The sequence below is a fragment of the Trachymyrmex septentrionalis genome, unplaced genomic scaffold (genome assembly GCF_001594115.1).
Source record: "Trachymyrmex septentrionalis isolate Tsep2-gDNA-1 unplaced genomic scaffold, Tsep1.0 scaffold321, whole genome shotgun sequence".
In the NCBI taxonomy this organism is placed as follows: Eukaryota; Metazoa; Arthropoda; class Insecta; order Hymenoptera; family Formicidae; genus Trachymyrmex; species Trachymyrmex septentrionalis.
Window position 1 is genome coordinate 69,160 of NW_017305487.1, and position 26,066 is coordinate 95,225.

The window sequence follows — 26,066 nt, forward strand, 5'->3', positions numbered from 1 at the left end:
ATTTTAGCATCAGTAGAGAATCTATGCTTGTGTTCTTAACAGTCAACAATCCACGTTGCTTTTCCCTCCTAACTCGTCAGTCATCGATTTGACCATAGCAACCGCTAATATGGCTTCCCTGGGTGAAGTGCGCACAGAGGACACCTGGGGCAGCGACCACTATCCCATCACGATTAAAATTGGCATCAGTTTGGTCTTGCATCAAAGGTACGTCTACAAAATTAACCTTAGTACTAAAGAGCTGATTGATTTTCAGGACTCTAGTTGGTTCATACGATTCGTTTATCAGCCATCTACCATCTGATGAAAAAGAGGCATTCGACTGGCAAATCATTTGGTAGACACGGCTATAGCGTGCTCCTCTTCTTTTAAGAACTTAAATGCGGCTACTGTTCCTGTATCAAACGAGAGAACCGCTTCTCCATGGTAGACAGATAAATGTCAGGAAGCAATCATCAAACGCAGAGGCAGCCCGAATCTGGCAAAAAACTCCTGTAACCGAAACTTTTATTATAAATTTAAAAAAAGAGAGGGCGAAATGCTCCAAGATTCTTTACAGGGAAAAGAGGAAAGGATGGAGAAAATTTGTTGAATCCTTTGATTCTAAAACCCTGACTGAGAAATTTGATCAGAACCTTTAAACGACGCAACCTGGCGCTTTCAAATTACACAGCTGACCCCTCTAAAGAGAGACAATTCATTTAGAAAGCTATTCAGAAGCTATGCCCGTCTTCCTGTTTTCAAGATAACTTAACAAGTCTAGAAGAAATGAAGAGGGAAGATGGCAACTTAGACGCTATTTTCGAGGAAATCGATTCACCAATCACTGTAAATAAATCAAATATTTAGATCTCGCAATTTTCGCTGCAAAAACGAAATTCGGCTCTCGACCTGGACAGAAATCAATAATAATATGGCATATCTGTCATATAAGTACAAAGAGATGTTAGTGAATCTCTTCAACAGCTTTCTAGCTAAGAGACTTATTCCGGACGAAATGGAAGATATCCTTGGTTACCTTTATTCCCAAAGCGGGAGGCTCGGGAGTTAGGCCATCTCTCTGCTTTCATGCATTTTAAAGTTTTTACTTGAGAAAATAGTGTACTAAAAACTACTCTGGTTGATAGAGTCGCAATCACTTCTTCCTCACAAACAGATGGGATTCCGCCCTAGTCGATCTACATTCACTACCGTATTCTTAGAGCTGCTTTCAGCGGGGAATTTCTCGCTGCCTTCTTGGATATCACCGGAGCGTTCGACAATGTACATGCAGTAGTAATCAGTGAATTTAAAAACGCAGGGACACCTGCTCCAATCAGGAAATTTGTGGAGAATTTGATTATCGCCAGGACAGTATACTTCACAAAAGATGGGATAGTCAGTAACAAACATTTTGTGTATAAAGGCACTCCTCAGGGCTCGACTCTTAGCCCGTTCTCTCTCTCTTCAATCTATCCTTAAGCAGGATTAAGGAATGCGCTGTGAGCAGGATTAAGGGATGCCGAATTTTTTCAATATGCAGATGATATAGTCATCTTTGTCGTAAATAGCAATCCCTTGGAAGCGCTCTCCAAGGTACAAAGTGCTCTGGACAATGTTGCAGTCTTTCTTAGCGACAGAGACTTGGATCTTTTCCCTTACAAATTCAAATGGATGATCTTCACATTCAAAAAGCACAAACCAATCGCTAACCATTCACTCATGGGACAACAAGGCCATACCAAGGATCGAGCAAGTCAGATTTTTAGGAATGACTCTGGACAGTAGAATAAAAGGTAATTTTTATTTCAAGTACCTTGTCCAAAAGGGGCAAGCAATTATCAACATTATTTCCTTGCTCATGGTTGTATGGTGGAGTTCCCACCCTCAGTGCTTGCTCTATTTACAGATCACTATTCAGGGGCGCCGTAGAGGACGCCTGCTCTATTTTTCCTTAGCATGGCTAATTCCTTCAATTGGAAAGGTTACAATACAAGGCCATCAGAGTGACAATAATCGACCCCAATCAATGCTATGTGAGGTAACTGCCTTTAAAACTTAGATTTATTCTCTTGAGTGAGAGATTTCTATTAAAGTGCATGTTCAAAAAGAATTATTTAGTCATTAACAATATAAAGCATTTGGAGAGAGTATTGCTTACCCCGGTAAGCAAAAAACGCTCATTCTCAAGAAATTTTTTAAATTTTATGTCACTAACAAACACGAACTGGCGTACATGCACAGATCTTGCTCCCTTCCAGCGTTTGAACGCGATTATTCGACCTTCATCTTTCCTAAAGATTTTGTGACATACCGTAAAGATAGTTCTAATTGTGAAATCATTCAGGAATTTAGTCACAACCTCCGGAATCTTGACAGTTCTGCTCTTATAATCTATACGGACGGACCTAGAATATCGGAGGACGGCTACACAGGTGCGGCCTTCTTTCACCAGAACTTGTGTGTGTGTGTGTTGTGATCACTGCTTTAAATACAAATTAACCTCGAACTCCTTGGTATTCACAGCGGTTCACTTGCTATTCATAGCCTGAGCTATATTATAGCCTATTTTACAGGCCCTTTATCCTTGCACTAGATGCCGGTTACCAGAAAATCATAATTTTCTCTGATTCTCGGAGCTGGAGGCCAAGCTGGTCAATGGTAACTATATTATTCATAGAATCAAACTTTTACTGAAATTGGAGGGAAACGATATCGAATGCTCTCTCTTCTGGATTCCGGCGCAAGGGTATTCTGGGCAAAAAGATGGCTGATAAAGCAGCTAAGGAGGCATGTTCTTCATGCCTCAGGGCCCAAGAAGATTCTTTTTAACTCCCTACCCGGACCTTCAAGTGGAGGCTAGATCTAGATCGCAGCAGTACTTTAACAACTATCTTGGGAGCAAAGCCAGGGATACTTGCGCGCATTATCCCACCCTATATCCACCAGAGTCAGCGAAATCTTACTTTAAACTTAGGGGGAGCTCTTAGTAGGAGCGAGATAGTATTGGTCAACGGACTGAGATCCAACCACTACAACCTCAACTACAGTCTTCATAGAAATAACATGGTAGATTCACAGCATGCCCGTGCGAGGATCCCAGACAGGATGCCAACCATATCTTTAATTGTCAGCTCACTAGGGACAAATCCAGATGTCCATTTGTCTGCTTATCTCAGGAACTTCTCCTCTCAAAACCCTCTGGACATTTTTCCTGCCCTACAACACCCCTTACCTAAAGTCTGCAGACTGCTCTTCTCCTTTTTTAAGGCCATTGATATTTCCATTTGAACTGTGCAGCACCGGCGGTTGCCGCGGCTCGCTCCCTCTTTCTCTTCCCCCCTCTGGTTCCCTTTCGAAGCGTCCCGGGAGGGGGAGGAGGGAGTTACGTGGCATTTTACGTTGCATTTCATCTGTTTCAGATTCCGGTGATCTTATAACATAGCAGTCCTGTTTTCTTTTCTTTTCTGGGAAATTCTTGTAGAGGGTCGGAGGCATATTGAATAAGACTGATCACGTTAATCCGGCTGCACCGGAACCTGGGCCACTCAAATATATAAGAAATAGAATTTCTATTCCTTATTGTTGAATTTTTAAATCGGTCCAGTAAGATTCTTATTGTTAAAGATTAAACCATGGTGAAAGGGATAACATGCTGTGTGCAGTTGCACAATGTCTCTTTCTAAATCCTGCCTTGTCTGTCTATGGACTGTTCATAAAATTTAAGGGCTACCAACTATGAACCGCGAAACATGGGCTGGTATTCATAGTGGATTTTTGCATTTAAAAGTGTCTTAAGTACAGTCTTAAAATGTCATAAATCAACACAAGGACTGTATTAACATCTCAAGACATATTTAAGACAGTTTTAAAATAAAAATGGACTATAATTTAGAAAGAGACACTGTCCACACACCATGTTATCCTTCCACCATGGATTAAAGTCATAAAACTGAATTACAAATTTGTATGTTAATAAAATTACAAGTTTTTGATCTTTTAGGATATCTTTAATTATAGAATCATAAAACAATACTTGAAGACTCTATGAAAATTCTTTTACTATGAAAATCCTCATTTTATGTCAGACCATTGGCTGTACATACATAATATGTATAACTTTTTATTGTAGCAAATATACTAGCCATTGTTTACATCATCTTGAACTTGGTCCAATTGTACTTCTTCCTTTTTTTCTGTATCATCACAATTTTCATTTATTACAGACTCTATTGAAATATCAGCATTATCATTACTATCATTGATTGCAGCCTCAATATTATGTTCTGGATTAGGATCTCGATTTTCTTCACCCTCTTCTAGTAAACGTGGAGCTTCTACAGTATGTAAAGACGAAGATGGTTCAAAGTTTTGTGAATGTTTGCTTAACCCTATCTGAACTTCTATTAGATTTAATTCTTCAACCAATGCTTTTTCTCTTTTTTCAATTTCCTCTGAAACAATACAAAAAATATACATTTGCATAAATATACATGAATTTATTGTACATACAATAATAAGACTATTCTTTATTATATTGCATTAAAACTGACCTTTACCAAAATTCAAAGATTTATTTCATTTTAGATACAATGTATAATTTAGCTATAAAGAACAGACCTAATATTTATGAGATTACTAACCATGAAGTTCTTTCGTGGACTGCGCTAATAACATGTCTGTTTGTGGATGTTTACGTTTTGGTATGTAATAAATAGAAGGTTGTGCGTGTGTTTTAATAAATAAAGCAAGAGGTAACTGTGCATTGCGCCAATCTTGAAATTGTCGACTACGTGCAAGCTTTGCTTCCAATGCTCGCACTTCAGCCAATTGCCGTTTTCGTGACAAAAACAATTGTTGTCTTTCTCTTCGCAATTCTTCTTTTTCTCGTCTTCTAGCTTCTTCTACTCTAGCTTCCACTTCTGCTTTTTTATCTTCCTGCAAATGAAACATTATACTTCAAAGACATTAGAAGGTTTGCGGATTATCGCCATGTTTTCATCCATTGCTAATGCCAACATTTCACCTGACAAGATTCATGAAATGTTGGCATTAGCAATAGATGAAAATACGGTGATAACTCGCAAATCTTTTGGTATCTTTGAGATAATACCTGTGAAAGCCTAAAAAGCATTATACTTCGTGATAAGCTACTTAATTAGCGATTAAATTTAAATATATCCTACCTTCGCTTTGAGTTTAGTTTCCTCTTGTCTAAATTTTTGTAAAGTACCTAAAAGTGCACCAAACATTCGTTTATTTCTTTGTCGACTACGCTCATCTGTTCTTTCTCGTCTGATAACTTCTTGACGTGAAGGAATTTCTCGAGGAGTAGCTATTACTCTGGATGATACAGCAGGCTTAATAATATCAAAATATATATTAGTTTGGTAGTTATACAGTTTAGCATAATATCAGCTAAAAAATCAATAAAATTAGACTTATTCGATGCGTTTTTGAAATAAAAAAATCTGGCAGAAATAAGCGTCGCTTTGCTCCGCAAACTGAGATGTTAAAGCGTTAAAGTTAACGACTCTATTGAGGTTAAGAAATCTGTCGCAATCACGAAATACTACAATGCAAGCATGCGTTATAAAAAATTTGCTACTTTAAAACAAGTTCTCTGCTCTAAAACACAAATTCACGATTTTAAAATAAATTCTCTGCTTTAAAAATAAATTCACTATTTTATAAATAAATTCATTGATTTAAAAAAACGAATTTACTATTTTAAAAACACAAATTATTTTCTTACATTATTTTTGTGTTTCGAAAACAGTAAATTTGTTTTTTAAAGTAGTGAATTTGCGTTCTTTTCTATCATTTTTCAGCATTTTTCCAGTATTTTTCTAGCATTTTTCCAACATTTCCGAGAAAGTCGCTTCATGGAGAATCTAGAATAGTCTCTTCATGGAGAATCACAAAAATTTCGGACCGACAAGTACGCAATTCTATCCCCAACGATATAAGTAAATGATTATATTTATATTCTGGAAAAATGAATACTTATCGAACAATTATTTATTAATAATGAATTTCTTTTTATACGTATGGGAATTTAATTTCGATAATCGTGTATTTAACGAATATATGCAGACGAACAGTAATGCATCCCAAATAATTTTGATTGGTTTGATCCCCACTCTATTACTTTTTCGAGATTCCGTTTTTCGAAATTCTAATTGTCATGAGACAGCACCCCGAAGCGATATTTTAAAAATGCGGGAAGCTCGAGAATACTATAACCTATGTGCTTTGTAATCTATTCGTTTGGTTTCAATATTTTATATTGAAATTAAAAATAATGACTATATAATTAATAAATGTTAATACTGGAGATGTTCATACGTACTTTAAGAATTCGTTTCTTTTATTTCAAAGTTGTATTTATATTTGTTTCTTCTACTGTTACTATTACAAGATCTATACATATTCTTGTTTTCATAAATATAACTACAAGATTCTTGAAAAATCTTTATTGCATGTATTAATGCCACGTTCGTCTTCATATTAATTATTCCTTCAATGTCTTTTTAGGAATATGTACAAGATCGAATTATTTGTAAATTACATTTAATAATACAATGCTTCCAACGCTTCACGATTGATCCACTTGTATAGTATTGACAATGTTAGTAGCACTAATGGATCATTCTATCGGAAATATTATATTGTATTTGTAATGATAGCATCTGAAGCGTTTGAAGTGTTTAGTGGATTGCACCCTGGTACTCATGAACTACAAAAAAGCGATAAATTAATGTTAAGATGCTGGAAGCACTAGCAGACTGTAGAATAGACCACCACTGACTCTAGAATAGACCGATACAGTAGAGTCTCTCTAAATTTGACTTCTGTAATCTTTGCATTCTTCACATGTACTTTTACAAATATTAATGTCATGACCCTTCCATGTCATGGTACGCTGGATATGTGTTGCACGCGCTTCTGCACCTAATTGTATTAGAAACACCCTGCATATTACAACAGGGTTGTAAATATCTTTATGGTAGAAGTGTCACTCTGACGGCACTCCCCTCTCTATATGGAATTTATCAATATCTTTATGAGCCTGACACTTGCTGTGATATTCTCGTACATATATTTGATTACTGCAGTGTATAGTAGAGTCTCTCTAAATTTGGCCCATTCTACGATCCCAATGCGGCTCCTATCTTATTTCTGAGACCTTACCTTGTATATGAAAACGCATAAACTGGGACACTCTTGACATAAATATAAAATGCCCATTTAAGATTTGCAGACGACATAGTTCTAATCTCCGAGTATATTGATGGCGCCAAAACAGTGCTGGAGAGAACGAATAAAGTTTTGTAAGAAATAAGTAATAACACGAGAAAAATATTAGAGCGCCGAAATTCGATCCGAGACCCTGAGTCTCTTCCGTCATGGTAGACTTCCGTCCTGCTACTGAGCCACAGTCCTGACGCTGATAACTTCTCTGTTGTGCCTATTTCCTCTAAATTTCTTAGTTTTTCGAAAAGTAGGTTTAAAAATCAATATTAAAACACTAAACTGATGACAAATTTTATTTTCAGAAGATATGTGACATTATCTTTTGATGTATGTGGTTGAAGCCTGCGAGTTAACTTCTTTTGTAAAAGAAAAAACATCGGCGTCGCACTTTGTGTCTAAAGCGGAGTCGTGTGAGAAATGCTGATCAAACGATAGCCGCGGGAATCGGCGACATCTGAAAGGCAACAATGCGAATTCCAATCAGCTTGCAGCACAATTAATAACATGAAGAGGGCATAGGTGGACACAACGCATGCGCAAGTGTACATGGATATGGACTTATCGTACGTGCCGCTTTCTTATACCCTCTTCATGCTATTAACCGTGCTGCAAGCAGGCTGGAATTCGCATCACTGCTGAGAGACTGCTACGAGATAGCGTCGTGGCGTTGTAATCAATCGAACGATCTTCGCCGACATCTTTGATTTTCGCTGATTTTCGCGTATAGGGGCAGCCCTCGAGCAACCAGCGAGTCAGTTTAGAAAAACGATCCAAAGGGATTACATTGTACGAGTATCCAGTCTATACGCATCTTGTGCGTTAAAAAGCGTTGTAATCGAAGAAGACGAGCATTTTCTCACTTTAATCCCGATCCCTGCACCGTCGAAGAACCAATCATCCTAACATTCTTACAGCATTGACGGAAGTTACGTAGAGCAAATGATATCTTACAAATATTTAGGTCATGAAATACGTATCAGTAAAAACGATCAAATATGTGAACTTTCCCGGAATAGATTTGACGTGGACTGTCTTTGAAAACCTAAGACGTATATTAAAATCACAACTCCCAATGTGACATTCTTGAACAAGTAGGAGTCAATACGCACGCGCGTACACATACATATACAATGACATTCCAACCAGTCAAATTCCACCAGTTCATATTGAGAAGAGATAAAACCATAATTTGAGCTGATAGCAGTGTCTTAAATTTGGAAATAACTCAGCGATAAATTATCGTATAAGCTCGATAAAAAAGCGATTTAAAGATACAATTCAATCTTTCGTATACGTGTTGCCTCATTAAGTTGTGACATCTAATTCATATCATGCACCATCGCAAACTTAGACTTTTGATTATCACTTCAAACTTGGACTTTTGATTATCACTTTTGTATTTTCTCATTCAAGATTCTTAAAGTAAGCATTTCAAACTATTTTACATTTTTAAATATATTTTTATGTTCATTATTTACCACGTTATAATTATTATATTTAAAAGGAAAAATTTTCCCAAATTTTTAGTATTTTGCCGTTTTTTTTTTTTAGGAGTGAGTGTAGAAAGCTTTATTACATAAATTAAACGTTTAAATGTAATATAATATTTCAGAAATTATAAAAGCCACCTAGTTGTTAAAGCAAAGTTACTCAGAATCATGATCTTGACAACATATGTCAAGGTCATCGGCAGGATGTCCCTTAATGTAAATAATTACCAAAACATTTAAAACAAAATATTGATCGATACCAAGCGCATTTGATAAACGCACCGTCATTACAAAAACGCGTTTTTTAGATTTTTTGAAGGAAAATGGATTTCATTTAAATTAATGACCTAATGACAACTATGGCGACAGACTTAATCCGAATTTAAAATTCTGACAATTAACAAAATTTCGAAAGCAAAATTATTAATATAAATAATAAAGATGATGTCAATAATAAGTTAATGTAATTTAATAATGTACAAATGAAAGCCTTTATATGTTCTACAATTTTTAAATAATTTATTATTTGTCTAATAAATAGATTTCTTTTTTACAGTTGTTGCTTTAGAACTCTCATATATGAATTATTTCAAAAATTATATAAAAATACATTTGACCTAATATATTAGGTGTAGTAAAAAGAAATCTATTATTTTTCCAATAGATGGCTTTAGTAATCTGTATCTCGCGTTGTATAAGTGCGATCGGGTTACGCCAAATGGCGTTAGAAAGATAAGATTTCGTACTAAAAAAACTTCTCAGACAGTTTTGTGATTGCTTGAGTCAGTATTGTTTGAGCGCGTGTCAAAGATGGACACCAACAAAGAGAAAATACGCCATATTTTACAGTTTTTCTTCGATAAAGGCGAAAACGCAAGCCAGGCGGCTGAAAATGTGAATAGTGTTTATGGTCCTGATACTGTAACAGTCAATATCGCGCAATTTTGGTTTCGTCGATTCCGTTCCGGTAATTTTGATGTCAAAGATGCACCACGCTCTGGAAGGCCAATTGTCGAAAATGTCGATAAAATAATGGAAATCGTCGAGTCCGACCGTCATGTAAGCACTGTTTCGATTGCCCAGGAGCTAAACATTGCACAAAAAACCGTTTGGAACCATTTAAATAAGGCTGGATACAAAAAGAAGCTCGATGTATGGGTGCCACACGAGTTAACGCAAAAAAACCTCATGGACCGAATTTCCATCTGCGAATCGCTGCTGAATCGCAACAAAATCGACCCATTTCTGAAGCGAATGGTTACTGGTGATGAAAAGTGGGTCACTTACGACAACGTCAAGCGAAAACGGTCGTGGTCGAATCGCGATGAGCCGGCGCAAACGGTGGCCAAGTCAGGATTGACGATCAGGAAGATTTTGCTGTGTGTTTGGTGGGATTGGCAGGGAATCATCTACTATGAGCTGCTCCCCTACGGCCAAACTCTTAATTCGGACCTGTACTGTCAACAATTGGACCGTCTGAAAGAAGCAATCGCCCAGAAGCGGCCAGCTTTGGCCAATAGGAGAGGAATTGTGTTCCATCAAGACAACGCCAGGCCACACACATCGATAGTGACTCGCCAGAAGCTCCGGGAGCTTGGTTGGGAGGTTCTTATGCATCCACCTTATAGTCCGGACCTGGCACCAAGTGATTACCACCTGTTCCTGTCTATGGCGAATGATTTTGCTGATGAAAAATTCGCCTCAAGAGAAGCTTGTGAAAATCGACTGTCCCAGTTTTTTGCCAATAGGGACGAGGGTTTCTATGAGAGAGGCATAATGAAATTACCTTCAAAATGGCAACAAGTTATCGAACAAAACGGTGCATATTTGACCTAAATCGGATCATTCTATGCTAAATAAAGCCTTCAATTTAATGCAAAAATAATAGATTTCTTTTTACTACACCTTATATGTTTACTATTAACTTGATTAATTATTTCAGAAAAAAAAAAAAAAAAACGGAATTGAACTTGGGACTTCCAGCGTTCTGATCTTGCTACTCTACAAGCTCGACTACACCAATTTCTTGCAACTCGAATTTATTAATATTTTCGTAAACTGTCACGTTTTGACATAATTTATACTATTCTGAATTAATTCTTCAGCCTAAAGTTTACGGGACCCCAAAAAGGTGTAAAATTTTATATTTCTAAATTTTTTTTAAAAGAGAACTTAAATTGCCGAAGTTTAAAATATCATTTTTGCACTTTCAATCGCATGTTGTTCCTTGGTCAATCTTTGCAATTTTTTAAAATATGTTATAATTAAAAACTTTAAAAAGCCACTGTATTTCCATATTCTATAATGTTTAAAATATCTTCAGTAATTTTTGTGATTTTTAAAGAACAAAAGTTGTAAATACGGCAATCAATTAAAATGTTGAGGTCATTTTGCCCCTGTGACTAACATAAAATTCTTAAGAGGTGTGATCACGAAGGGTTAGGGTTCAGCACAAAGATAATTAAGTCATAAAACGTAGTCGTGGGTCAACACACACGCAATGTTTTGATTAATCTACAACTACGATTTACGTTCCACAACTCAGTTACGGTCATCTTTTGTGTTTAGGCCATTAATGAAGTATATTATTGCTACAATTTATTAAAATTGATACATTATCTAAAATCGCCTCTTATTGATATCAAGCGATCGGGATTGTAGAGAAAGCATTTTCGGTCGCTTGAAACAATATGACTAGAGCGAGAAGAACGGACGTTTTCTTGCTGTCTCGTTCGCTCTCAGTGCACCGAAGGCGGTCATACGGACATAGACTCGTGCGTGTGTGGCTACCGGTTACGCCAGGCCAACTGGTGACGCTGATCACATGCCTAATTCCTTCTATTGATTCTGTGTCGCCACTGTCAACGCGGAGTTTTTAGCTGAGTACTCAGGAACTATCCTAAAGTCGTCTGTATTAACCTATATGTTATATATTTGTCGTCCGACTAAACCATACAATTTTTGTATAACAATTTTTTTTTTCTCTCTTACTGATTTAAAAATCCTTTTTCAGGATTAAAGTACACATTAATACGTGTCCGTGAGATGGAATCTATGCTGAGAACGACAAAATATTTCGAAATTGAGATCTTTTTTAGCATTTCTTAGCAGTGATGCGAATTCCAGCCCGCTTGCAGCACGGTTAATAACATGAAGAGGGTATAAGAAGGTACATACACTACGATGAGTTCATATTCATGTATACTTGCGTTGTGTGTCCGCCTATGTCCTCTTCATGCTATTAACCCTGCTGCAGACGGGTTGGAATTCGCATCACTATTTCTTAGTTCAATATGACGCTCCAGAATTGTCACGTCGTGACAACATTTGCTTCATATTGTAAGATAGCTCCTTCATAGATTATAAGTTTAGTTTTCGCGCCTCATCGCTGGCAGCGCTTCGATCACTCGCCATTTGGCACACGATTGGTCGTGCCTTGCGATTGGCCCGTCGATAATAATACCTTTTCGGATTGGTTGACTTGCGATAGTGGCAGAAGGAGCGAGATCCTGAGCGATTCCTTTGTACAGGATATATGTGTAGTCCTTTACCAGACTTCGAATAAAGTGTGTGTTTCATATAGTGAATAACGTATATCACGACTTGAGAATTGTACGCCCTTTTTTTCCAAGGAGTTTCCTAAATTATCCCTCCTTCAGATTAATCCTGACAACATTCCTTTCCCTTTCGAAACGTTACTATTTCGGAAGTCATACACGTGATCGTGTTGCTGCCTTACAACATCTATTTTCTCAGAAGTGGGATAGGAACTATCCACCTCTGCTATGCCGTACCGCGATTAAGTGTTGTATGGAAAAAAAACTCTTTTGGCTTCACAAATACTAGTGTTTTATGGTTCGACGGATGACGACGCAGATCGTTGGTTGCGTAAAGTTGAACGCGCTGCTGCTGTTCATGGGGTTAACGACAATGTAAAACTACTAGCCGCAAATGGCAAACTACAGAAATTAGCAAGAGATTGGTATGATATGGAAGAAGAGTCCACGGATTCATGGTTCACTTTTAAGGAAGTCTTCATCAAAAGGTTTAGGCGACAAGTATCTTTTACAAGGGTGATTCAAAAAGCGGAAACTTGTCGTTGGAATTCCTCTAAGGAAGATTTTTTGGACTACGCCGCAAGGAAGATTAAGCTATTTCAACCTCTGCACCTTGAGCAAAAAAGTATTATCAATTTGTTGATTGGAAGAATCCAAGATTACGCTATTAAAAGTGCTGCTGCGATGATTTACATTGAAACGGTCAACGAATTCCTGGAGAGAATGCATCAAGCAACCAATATATGTGCGGCGGCAACGAAGAAATCTTCTCCATCTTCGGTAAGAAAGGAAAAAACAAAAGAACGTGATACACCTGATTCGCCATCGACGAAAGCGATTCACTTTGGAAAACCAAATCAGATGTCTCGTGCGCTTATTTTAAAGCGAAAGGTCATGTTAAGGCTGACTGCTGGAAGCTCCGCTGAGACGGAAGGAGAATGCCTCCCAAAACACATCGACCAATAATACCGTGGCAGCTGCAAGGGAGACCACTGAAATGGAACACGTCAACCAAGGACGACTTAACCAAGAAGCCAACGAACGTAGCCTGCGTCGGGGATGATGGGACAACACAAATTCAAATGAAGAAATCAACAGTTAAGGTTAATTGCATCGAAGGGAAAAAGTGCGATCTACTGGCCCTTATCGATTCAGGTAGCCCAGTATCATTTATACAAAGGTCAGTTTGTAAACTCCTTTTCGGTTCGGATTTTCCTTATAATGCAGTTACTGTCCAACGCACGCTAAACGCTTTGCAAATCAAGGTCATTGGCCAAAAAGATATCGGAATTCGGTTAGCCGAATTGTCAGAAACTTCTAATCGAGTTACCTTTAATATTATTGACACAAATAATTGGTCTATACATTTAATACTCGGTACAGATTTTTTGTTTAAAAATGATTTATCTCTAACTCTAAAAAAGAAAGCTAAAGATAACTTAAAGTTAATAAATGAAGTTGCATCAGCAGACATAATTAAGATAGATGATTTTCCCATCGCACTTTCGGAAATCAAGACTGATTTTGGTCATGATGTTGATAAGCGAACATTACGACATTATAAAAGAAGCATATGACAAACCGATAGAAAAACAAGAAAAACTTAAACCAGTCACAGTATCGCTTAAAGATAATTCGATCTTCGCGTATGTCCCTCGGAAGTTTGCATGGATCGAGCGGCTGCAGATCCGCGAAATTATAGAAGATCTGTTGAAATATGATATCATTAAAGAGAGTTGTTCACCATATTGTTCACGTATTGTACCTGTCCGTAAACGAAATGGGAATTTACGATTATGTGTCGATCTTCGTTCCTTAAATGACAGGATAGTGAAACAGAAGTATCCTTTTCCAGTCATAGAAGACTGCCTATCTCGATTAGCTAATAAAGCTAATAAAGCTAATAAAGCTAATATAGCTATTGTAATAAAGCGTTTTTACTCTTTTAGATTTGAAAGAAAGCTGTCACGCTATTCCAATATCTCCAGAGTTCACAAAGTACTTATCTTTCGCTACGCCAGAAAGACAATATGAGTATGTAAAATTACCATTTGGGTATTCAGAATCTCCTGCAGAATTCCAGAAGCGTTTATTACGCGTTTTATAATAGGAATATTAATACGTCAAGATGAAGTATTAGTTTATGTAGATAATATTCTGATTCCGACTGAAACCGTGGATGAAAATCTAAAGATTTTGTCACGTTTGTATTTGTTAAAACAACATGCTTTTGAAGTCAATTATAAGAAATGTCAATTTCTGGGGAAAAAAAAAACGATTGAATATTTAGGATATATTTTGACTAAGCAAGGAATTACATCGAGCGAGCGGCATGTAGAAGCCGTTAAAAAGTTCCCAGTGCTTAAAAATATTCATGAACTACAGAGATTCTTGAGTTTGGTTAGCTTCTTTCGAAGATTCGTTCCTAGATTCGCCGAGATAGCTAGACCACTCTATTCATTACTTAAAAAATTAGTAGCGTTTGAGTTTAACAAACAGTGCATAACAGCATTTGAAAAACTAAAGTCATCACTTGTTACCTTTCCAATGTTGCAGTTATATGATCCGAGTCGCGAAACGGAATTATACACGGATGCAAGCTCAGTTGCTTTAGCAACAATTCTTTTACAAAAGCAAAATTCGGGATTGTGGGCGGCAATTGCCTATTATAATCAAGCAACGAATGCAGAAAGCTGTTACCATTCGTTTGAACTCAAAATGTTAGCCGTTGTTAAAGCGATTGAGAGATTCCATATTTATTTATATGGCGTTAAATTTACCGTAATTACCGATTGTCACGCAATATGCGATTAATAAAGCAAATTTAAATCCGCGTATTGCGCGCGGACTATTCGGTTACAGAGTTATATGACTTTAATGTACAGCACCGACAAGGGAACAGGATGATGCATGTAGATGCGTTAAGCCGCATAGCAGCTGCGGTTGAAACTATTCCGCTTGAAAAGAAATTACAATACCGACAGCTATCAGACCCACGAATTCGTACAATCGTAGATCACCTTGAAGAATCAGAACATGATAAATTTATGTTAATCGAAGGACTAATATACAAAAAAGACGACGATAAGTCTCGCTTTTATGTACCTGATTGTATGATAACAAATATTTTGCGTGTGTATTATGATAATAATGCCCATTGCGGAGTCAAAAAAGTAATACAGGGATTACGAAATGACTATTAGTTCCCGTCTATGCGTAAACAAGCTCAGTCTTATGTGGACAATTGTTTGGTATGCCTTGTAGCTAACTTATCAGCAAAAGAGGGTGAATTACAACTAGAAGAGACCCCCAAACTTCCCATGCATACTGTACATATAGATCATTTTAATAATAAAGTTAAAATTAATTTTGTTTCGAAGTAACACTATTGATTTTTTTTTTCATCGCTGTGTAGTCTGAATCTTCTATCTGCATACGAATTTCAATTATTTTAGTTATCGTGAAGTTAGTTCGTATAAAGACGTGTTTTAATCCTATGTTAAGAAAGAAATAGAACGCAATTTAGAGCAAAGTTGTGACATTTCGTGAAAAGTAACGATACATCGATCATCAACAGATATTTATAAAAAATCGATCAGGATTTTTCTCAAAATCATTCCTTACTCTAAATTGCATTTCATTTTTTTTTATAACACGGAACACAATATTTTGACATGAACAAGCCCAGACAGCAACGTATTTATCTTGTTGCTTGTAAATAAATGTATTGTTACTAGAATTGCTGCAGCTAAGTCTGTATTTGTTGGCAATCAATGTTTTCATGATATGATAATTTTAGACAGTAACTTGCCAATAACTTTAAAATTCTTCATCATCAAAATTCATGCTATGTTGCTATAATAATCTAGGATCGCACAATATAAATTGTCGACAATGTGAGATAAATGTTGTTATTTAGCTGTTTGATACTACTATTTTGCTATAAAACTGCTGGCAATATACACATATATATATATACAGTGTTGCCTGTATTCAGCGTATTGCTACAATATTGGTATATTTGAAATCATTGAAGACAAATATACAGTTAGTTGCCAGCATCATAAGCATTCACGCTTGAGCATCTAGCAACTTGAACAATGACTGTACACTTGACAATTTACTTTTTTCGTATAGGAGATTCAGATTACATAGCGGTGGGAACTGCGGGGAATAACAACTTATAATGTTGTCACTTTAGTGAAAGCAAAATTATTTTTGAAACTTTATTGTCACTCTTCATGCGTAAATAAATTACCTTGGTAATATTATCGTCTTCATCAGCACTATCATCTGCAGTAGATGGAACACGTGCACTTAATCGACTAAAAACTGTTTTTGGTTCTGCATTAGAACCTTGCCAACGTCGTTTGCCTCCTGCTAATTCATTATTCATGAACTCTGTTATAGCTCTTCGACGATCTTCTTGCAATAGTCGTTTTTGAGGTATTCTAGAAAAGAATAAATCAAACTAAAGGTTTGTTTTGTTTTCTGTTCCTCATTAATTGCACTAGTTCAAGAAGTATACACTACTTGAACCGTTTAAACCAGAAAACACAATGACAATAGGAGCAGGAAATAACAAATTACAATCTATCAAAAACTATATATATTAGAACGGATGCTTTATGATAGATTGAAATCTCTTATTCCATGTTTCTAACTTTTCATTGTGTTTCCAGCTTTACTGTTCTTAAAATGACGTCAGTGATACCACCGACGAGATACTATTAGGCTACGTCCGAGAATATACACCGAATGTTTCCAGGTATCAATTTATCCTTATTTAACATTTGGTGAACAATAAGGAATGATACTTGGACTACAGAGTGAATAAAAGATGTTTTTTTTTTTAAGAAGAAAACATTGTTTTTTTGTCTCTCAAAGATGTTTTTAATGCTTCATACATGTTTATGAAACAGTATCATAAAAAAACATGTTTAAACATGTTAAAAACATTGATTAAGCATGTTTTAAATAGTTTAAAACTGATTTTTATCAACTTAAGACACTCGGTGCGTATTTCCCAAACACAGCTTTAAAGACGGCCGGCCGTGGGCAAAGTTTGTGACAATAGAGTTCCGGGGTTTGAAGATAATTGAAAAACAATGACATATTATCGACAATTGATATAAATTTGCGATTATTGACATAAATATTTGAATAAAACATTATTAAATTTACGATTTTTTATTACATAAGTACTGCATAAATAAGTATATATACTTGTAATATTATAATATCTTATACATTACTGCAAAATTACAATTTTTTTTCTCTATAGTTATCATCTCTATTGATAATCAAATTTGAACAATAACATTAAAATTACAGTTTTTAAATAAAAATCGTGTTATTCAGTTTTAAACATACATATATAATACATATCTACAAAACTAATAAAATTAATGCTATATTATTACGTTTCTTACTTTTAGTCATTTATATTTTAACAGTTACGTAAACTTCAGTGAGATCGGCAGTCTTTAACAGTAGGAATATCTTGTCGGTGGCAATACTAAGTCTGTTCTTTTTAGCTAAAGTTCTTACACAATTCATCTTTTTTTATTTTCTCTCCATGTTGGAAAGAAAGAGAAAATAAACCGTGCAAAAAGTTCAGCTAAAAAGAACGGGCCTAGTGTAAGCACTAATAGTCCGGGAACTAATAAAGATTTTCGTTACGTAATTTGATACTGACTGAAAATTTTTATGCTGTTAGTTTAAGTCTAAATAATGGAAAAGAGAAAAGTTAATGCCTGGCTGTCCGAATCGGCCGCAATACGGAAACGCACTCCGCCTGAGTCGTTAAAAATCTCGATGCATAAACATCATTTGATATCGCCTGAAACTTCTTTGGATAGTAGTGCGAATATTAAAAAGTAGTACCTAGCTGCGCAAAGTGGTTGCGCAAGTTGCTCGGTTACGGGTCAAACATGTCAAAAAATAAGGTGCTCTTACGTCATTTAATACTTTTTTTGAAGAATAAGTTTATAAGAAAGAAGTTTTTAATCGCCCATTAACATTTTATAAACGTTATTTCAGTTATTAAAAATCTAGAAATTATGTGCCTATAATTTTATGTGAAAATGACAATCTAACAGTCTTCCTTTGTATTTCTGAACTCGATTTTGCAGATATTGCAGGTATTAAATTCGATTTTGCAGATACTGGTATCAAATCACATAGACTGCGTTCCACCTAACACTCGCAATCATAGACGTAATAAGAATAGACCGAGTGTTCTCTACTTTGGTATAAAGATAGAAGAATTAGGTAAAAAAGGCCAGAGCAAGGTCATAGCGGGACGGAGCATACATCCTCCCTACTCTTTCCTAGTCAGAAAGAGAAACTACACGGCATCCATTGTCCGTCCTTTTCTACCTAGTCTTCACATTTCAAACCTCACGCTCGGTCTATTCTTATTATGTCTATCCTTGTAACACTCGCAAGCATCGTTTATCCTTGTTTGACATTTGATAATAACAACAAGGATGAAATGATTCCACGAGCGTTGTGAGTGTCAAGTGGAACGCAGCCATAGAAAGTCGTCACTAACTCCTAGACTATAATGTATACAAGTTCAGCCATATAAAACAGACTTTGTACAAATACTGCAGTCTATAAATAATCTAAAAATAGATAAATGATACTAAGCCTACATATAAAAATATTTTACACCATTATTGTCTTTATTATTAAGAATAATGGAATTGCATTAATATTTTCTATCTTCATCACCCACAAATCTAATATTTCAATATAAACAATAGGTTTCTTTTTTATTGCTGAACTTTCTGAACTAATGTAATAAATGTATATTGTAATGAATGTATAAATGTTCTTTATTGCAAAATTTGTGTCAATAGCTGTTCTTTATTGTAATATAGGAAAATTCGGTGCAAAAGTTCACTGGTTGCACTAGACTTAGAGTCAGTGCAAGCGGTGCAGGATACCCAGAAATGGCTGTTCAGCGAAACACAACTATTACATATATATATTAATAATATTGTCTAAATGTAATAATATATGCCATCTGTATTTTTTACTATCTTTTATTATCTTTAATTAAGATTGTGAAAATAGTGGAATTGCAATTACATCTTATTCATTAGATGAATCTAATAATTCTAACAATACATGATTCATGTTCACCATGATTGCATTATACGTTTTTTATTGCCTATTTATACTATGCCCTTACTCAGTTCTAATTCAGTTCAGTTCTAGTGCAATTCTAGTGCTGCAATAAAAAACAAACGTAATATGAAACATCATTTTATCTTGTATTAGAATATTTTTATTTCTTGCCTATACACTTACACTCATCAATTTTGAGATCTATTTTCTGTAGCTGAACCAGTGTACACTTTTGGAACTCAAAGTGAAATAGATGTTTGATATTTGTCAAAAGCGAGAAAGAGAGTTCTAGTGCAGTTTAGTGCAGGAATAGAAAAACAGACCATTTATTTACACTAATTCAGTTCATTGCAAAGTCTGTTTTCTGTGACTAGTTAAGTATAGTACCTCCATAAGTTTAGGAACATTTTACGTTTTACAGGAAAGCCATTACATAGCGATCAATAGATGTTTTTGGTTTAATACGTCTAAATGATGATAAACATTTATCTAGAACACCTATAAGCTTGTACATGCCGAGAATATGTTGGACAATCATTTCACAGCATCAAAATTTCGCGCTTTGGTCTATTGTTTATGTGTATATTGTCACTTGTTTGGCAATGTCATATTTGTGTTCTTTGTATATATACAGATTATTTAATTGTAGTTTAATGGTTTCTATAAAAGTGGTAAACTATTTGAATCGCAAGTTGATTTTAGACTTCGTAAAAATTGAAAAATAGTCTCGAAGAATTAGATTTCATATGAATCGCATTTTAATTAAAATTCCATATTTTAATAGCATCTTATTAAATCTTTAATGATGAATCTTGAAAAAAGACAAAATAAAAGTACATACATATGTACATTATAGATAATGTACGTATGTATTTTTATTTTCTTTTTTCAATTAAATAATTATTTGCAAACCTGTAAAACATAGAGTGTTCCCAAACTTATGCAGGATACTGTATATATCTGATATTTATTGAAAGAGAATTCTAGTGCGGTCTAATGCAGGAAACAGACCACTAGTGCAATCCTCATACAGGGATATAATAACAAATCTTAAATTACATATATAAAAACAAATCTTAAATATTACATATATGTTAAAGAAAACTGTGTCTTCCAACAAGCGACACAATGCGACACAGTGATCATGTCATCTTTGTTTAACATTGATAAATAACAAGGATGTAATGATCTATTGTGTCACAGTGTCATTTGTATCACTTGTTGAAAGAAACTATAACTGATAAAGAATATATGAATATATTATTTAACACATACTTATATATGATAGAAATGATATAAATGTGATGATACAACATACAAATGTAATACACATAGTATAAAAATAACAATTAGATAAAAGTGTAAGAAAGCTCATGACAATAAAAGTTACATACTGCAATACATAAATTGTTAAAATATTTCAACAATTTTATTATAAAATGTTTTTAAAAGTATTTAATAATTTAATATGAATGAATCTAGAAAATAACTAGATTTTTTAATGAAATATAACCTAGACTGCAATGGACCACTTTCGCCATCAGGAAGATCACGGCCCAAAATTTTACGAATGCTACGATCGAGACCACGAAGTCCATCGCGGGCAACTTCTAACTGTGCTTCTAATCTGTCGGCTCCCCATAACTCTTGACAATCTAACTTCCTCATTAGAAACTTTTACACTTAATAACACAGAAAACTAATTTCTTCAACAAAGAATCGAAATAATATCGACACCAAAGTTGATCAACGATCGGAGAAATTTTATTATCTTCCACACACAAATCGTGAATTGGACATAGATTTAGTAAGACTAGATGAACATTATTGACCTCTGTCATGTCTCCGGCACACCAGCGCCACAGTATAATCATAACCAGTAGTGACAGTGAATTTTTTTGTGATCTGCAATTTTTAGTGCGCATATATCGGTTTGTACACTTATGCCCATTTCCATCAATACAGATTAACTTTAATCTCGTTTCAACTTACTCTTCATCTTTTTTTAATCTTTAGAACTAGAAAAAGACGAAAAGTTGAACTGAGATTAAAGTTAATCTACATTGGTGGAAACGAACGTTACGAATATGGCGGCCGTATTAGAAGCTTAATAGAAATTCAAATTTAAGAGCCTGTTTTATCATAACTCTACTGTGTACACTTCACAATATGGCGATAAATCATGTGACCTAAAAATTTACATTAAGGTGCCGACGTTCAATGTCGCTACTGGATATGATTATACTGTGCCAACGCGCGCGACATGCGATATCCAATGAGTGTACAGCTTTACCGATGTTTTTATTCTGAAAGTATACTCTCATTGGACATCGCGCTGGTCTGCCAGAGCATTAAGGTACATTTTTACGTGCTGCTAAAATAAGCAATTCGAGCGACAGATTTATTGCTCGTTATCCAGCGGCTGAAATTTTGTAATTTGAACAGTTTTAACTAATACAAGCGTCAACCGCTCACATTGACATACTGTATCGACCGTGTAGACCACTGTTGACTGCAATATACATAACCTAATTTATTCTTTTTTTTTATTACTGATCCAGATAGAGGATTTGATGCAATCAAAATAATCTAATAATTGTTTAATTCAGCGTATTAATATCACAAATGATACATGAAAAATACAAACAAACAAACAACATTCGAATCTGTCGCCCGAATGTCAAATTTAACGCTTCTTACCCTTTTTTATGTATAAATTGTTGTATTAATAGTTTTGATGAAAGTCATCAAGTGATTTTTTTGTCGCTGAAACGGCCAGTTTGAGCAGCTCGTGAAAATGCACCTTTACACGGCATGCTTTACGCCGATGTTATGGGTGCTTTCCAGCAAGAATACAGTTAAACAGAGAATCGTTTCATTCTTGTTTAACATAGGCAAATAACAAAAATGTAATGATTCACTGTACTGTGTCTAACTGTGTCCTTGTTGAAAAGCACCCTATAACATCGATGTTATGAAACTGGCCAATCATATTTCTTTGAAGAATGAAATGACTGTGATCTCAGTTGGCCAGTTTTATAATATCGATGTTATAATTTTGGAGTAAAGTGTACTGTGTAAATGAAATAATAATTAAGATATGTGTTCATGGTATCGCTCGTCGCTCATATTCAGCGACAAATGATTTTCACATAATTTTATTTGTTAACCTCAAATGTCACTTATATAAATGGGCTAGTAGCGATATATTTTATTAATTGTAATTATATTAATTGTGTCGTATAAAGTTCAAAATATCATATGAAAAAACGATATTATCGTTGGGCCTATCAAGTTGATGCGATTGTGCACAACAAAAATAAAAATAATGCGAAACTACAGCAAAATAGATTAATAGCATCTGTATGCATTAATAAATGTACAAATTTCAAAAGAAAATATAAAAAAGAGATTTTGGGTACTAAAAAGGGTAATAAAAAAAAATTATTATTAAAAAATTATCAACGAATAACCGGTTATATGCTTCCATACATTCATGAATCGAAATGCTCTTTTTGTCTATGATCATTTCACATATGCCATGAGTATGTGTACAACAGCTATCTGAAAATTTCATGAAATTATCGCAAATAATAAATAATACAATAATTAAATAATAATATAATAATTAAATAATAATAAATAATACTAATAATTTAATAATACAATAATTAAATTAGCATAATATATTGAGCGATCATAAAAAAAAGTTGATATAAATAAAATTGGAAATAAAAATAAAAATAATCAGAGTTAAATGAGATAAAATCGCAAGCCATAAATTGTTTATTGATAAGAAATTTGTATTTATTTTATTTTTTGTAATAATTATTTAGAATACGGACATCACTACAAAGCTTGATAAAAATATATTTATTTGACACATTTTTACTCAAAATGAAAGAATTTGGCAGAAAAACATAGTGGTATACTTCATGAAGCGAATTATTAAATGTTAGAGTTGGGCTGCGTTTGGAAATATTACTCGAATACTCCCACGTATTATTTTATTTTTGTGTTTAACATTGGATAATAAGATAATATATGAGGACACTTAGGTGACGTTTATATTACGCAGCTCTAATAGCTATTCAGATAAAGAAAACTCTTTTTCTTAATCCGAATAATCGCTTCGTAAAGCAGACTATCGCATTTTTCTATTTAATACTTATACATTCTCTCATTTCGAATGAAAACTTATCGAATGAATATATTTTTATCAAGTTTTATGATGATATCCATATTCTAAGTTTACATTCCAAAACGTTCTCTCCGAGGAAAATTTTACGAAATACTGTAGTATATGTACGTTATATGTCTTATATATACTAGTATTATAGTAAAATTTTATTCAAAATATGTATAAGACATGTAACGTATACTACAGTATTTCGAGTAAAATTTTTCTCGGAAAGGATATTATGGAATATAACTTAAGTAAATACTCTTATTATACTTACATCCTGCTATTCCATGTTTAAATCTTTGCATAAGAGCGATGTCGCTAAAAGTTGGATTAATCCAACTTTTCAACGGTATCGCTAGCGACAAGAGCTGTGTTCAACGCTTATAATAATCGTGAAATTATTCCATCCTTGTTACTTATCAAATGTTAAATAAGGACAAACGACGATCGCGAGCGTTGCAAGCGTTAAATGGAATGTAGCCTAGATAATAGATAAATTGAGTGAGAATTCAGTCACGTGATCATTTATCGCTGCGATAAGCGACATCATGAAATTTTTATACATAAGTATAAAACCTTTATACATAAGTAAAGATACTTTTACATGAAAGCATCAAGTTTAGAACAGATTTGTTACTTGCACTTTTTGCACTTAACATCTTGGCTTTCTCTCTTTCCAATATCTAAATATGTATCTATCTCATTTTAAATGCATAATATTTGGAGATTTTAAGTAATGCGAACAGACTTCATAGATTACATTCAGCAAATTCAATTGGGATCCTTTTCTCGAGCACATATGAATAATTTTCGCATACGAAAAAGATAAAGTTTCTCGATTGTGATTGGTCGATTGTATACGGAATTGCTATTATCAAGAATAGAGATTTGTTCGCGTCAATTTGTATGCTTCAACATGCTCCAATGTGTTTCTGCTATAGCTCCTACTCACTTCAACGAGCGCGTTAAAGTGAGTAAATGCTATGGTAAGAGCATTTTGGAGCATGTTAGAGCATGCAAAGCAAACAAACTTAGAGCCCCTGTTGCGGAGCGGATTCGTAAGCGCTCGCTGCTATTGATGTATTCTTTTAGATCATTCAATGCGACCATTGATATATTTTTTATAGCGTTTTTCACTGGTAGAACTGGTACACACTCAGTGCACATTAAGCGTGGTCTACAATAAGGGTGACTTTTACCAAGCTCCGATTAACTTAACCAGTTCTAGTAGCTTTGCAGGATTCCAACTAAAGTGATGTCGGAGAATGTCTCCAGACAATGTCTCCGACATCTGTTTCTGCATATAGCACAATTGTATGAACCAAATATAGATTTATCATCTCCAGCCTTGAAAAATGGACAATATATCCTAAAAAAAGTGAATGTACTATGTAGTTTATATTCACTTTGTTAAAGGACAGTAGTGCGCGGCAGCATTTTGTGGATACAGATTTTCATGTTCTCTCTCAGGTTTCTTTCTGATTAAACTAACCGGAGCTTGGCAAAAATCACCCTTAAGCTGCTTTTTCATGATGACGCTCGATGCTCATTTTCAGCGTTAAAACAGATCACATGATCAAAATGGATGCTTAGTATTCGTCAATTTTTATCACGTAACCTGTTTTAACGCTCGAATCAAGAGTTCAGTGTCAGCATGAAAATGCAGCCTAAGTTGTTAATACACTGACGATTGAGATCTAGATAACAGAGATGCAACATAGAAAGGTATGGTCTAATTGGTTGTCTAAATTACGTAATCAGAGCATTAATTCACTATTGCATCTAATGCACCAAGATATAGCTTTGTAATGTACATACATATAGATTATATAGAAAAAAACTAAGATAATATGAAGTGTCAAAGTGCAATAAAAAACTATTATTATAGTGTAAATATTCTTATTTGTATGAATAAAAGAATATTTAGTATCGAACTTAATCTAATCTAACCTTTTCTTGACAGCTGTGTTGATTTTAGTTGGAATTACGGATGATATCAAATATAATTTTCGATTGGAATCCTTCCATTGATTTTCATTAAAATATAACTAAAATAATAAATATCGAAAAAGAATTCATTAAAAGAATTTTGTTTTGCAATATACTTAAAGATTAATTGATAACAAAAAGATTACCTCACAAAGATACTTTTCTTTCCTTGGATAATCATCATTAGTATCCTGTATATATTTATTCCAAATTATTCTTAACTGTTGATTCTTTGGAAACTTAAATAGATTAAAAAGATTCCTCTCCAAACTTGTAGGACATGATAAAGCAGCGCACTTACAAATCATTAAAACTACAACAGTAATAATAAACTTATTATTATTAAAAAAATGAAAACAAAATAAGAAAAATACAGTAATTTTATTTAGAAAATATTTTTTTCTTTTTCTAGTAATTTAACTTTCTCTACCTTTTGCGTCAACTGTCATTAGCTTATAAGGTTAGGAGCAC

At 34.5% G+C, this 26,066-nt stretch overlaps 1 protein-coding gene and 1 long non-coding RNA gene across 3 annotated transcripts; one reads left to right on the forward strand and one right to left on the reverse strand.

The window, feature by feature from the left end:
* Positions 1–1,592: 1,592 nt before the first annotated feature.
* LOC108750128 lies at positions 1,593–3,519 on the forward strand. The gene is made up of 3 exons (XR_001939412.1): positions 1,593–1,775; positions 1,889–2,020; positions 3,402–3,519. It is a non-coding gene; the product is annotated as an uncharacterized LOC108750128 (long non-coding RNA).
* A 459-nt stretch (positions 3,520–3,978) lies between these two features.
* On the reverse strand, positions 3,979–26,066 carry LOC108750130 (pinin). Of its 2 annotated transcripts, XM_018489387.1 has the most exons (7): positions 26,026–26,066; positions 25,742–25,908; positions 25,557–25,654; positions 16,542–16,734; positions 5,166–5,339; positions 4,623–4,917; positions 3,979–4,433 (listed from the first exon to the last, which is right to left on the reverse strand). In XM_018489387.1, exons 1-7 carry the CDS (start codon positions 26,042–26,044, stop codon positions 4,120–4,122), a joined length of 1,260 nt encoding a protein of 419 aa, XP_018344889.1. In that variant the 5' UTR covers positions 26,045–26,066; the 3' UTR covers positions 3,979–4,119. The 2 variants fall into 2 exon arrangements, with proteins under 2 accessions (XP_018344889.1, XP_018344890.1); XM_018489388.1 differs by lacking the exons at positions 25,557–25,654; positions 25,742–25,908; positions 26,026–26,066 and adding an exon at positions 20,934–21,243.

What these genes read in the sequence shown, in the direction of transcription:
- LOC108750130 (XM_018489387.1), bottom strand. An exon ending in AACACAGCTGTCAAGAAAAG is followed by an intron (nt 16,735 to 25,556) that starts GTTAGATTAGAT and finishes ATTCTTTTCTAG; the next exon opens with AATACCTCAAAAACGACTAT. An exon ending in GTCCACGAAAGAACTTCATG is followed by an intron (nt 4,434 to 4,622) that starts GTTAGTAATCTC and finishes GTATTGTTTCAG; the next exon opens with AGGAAATTGAAAAAAGAGAA.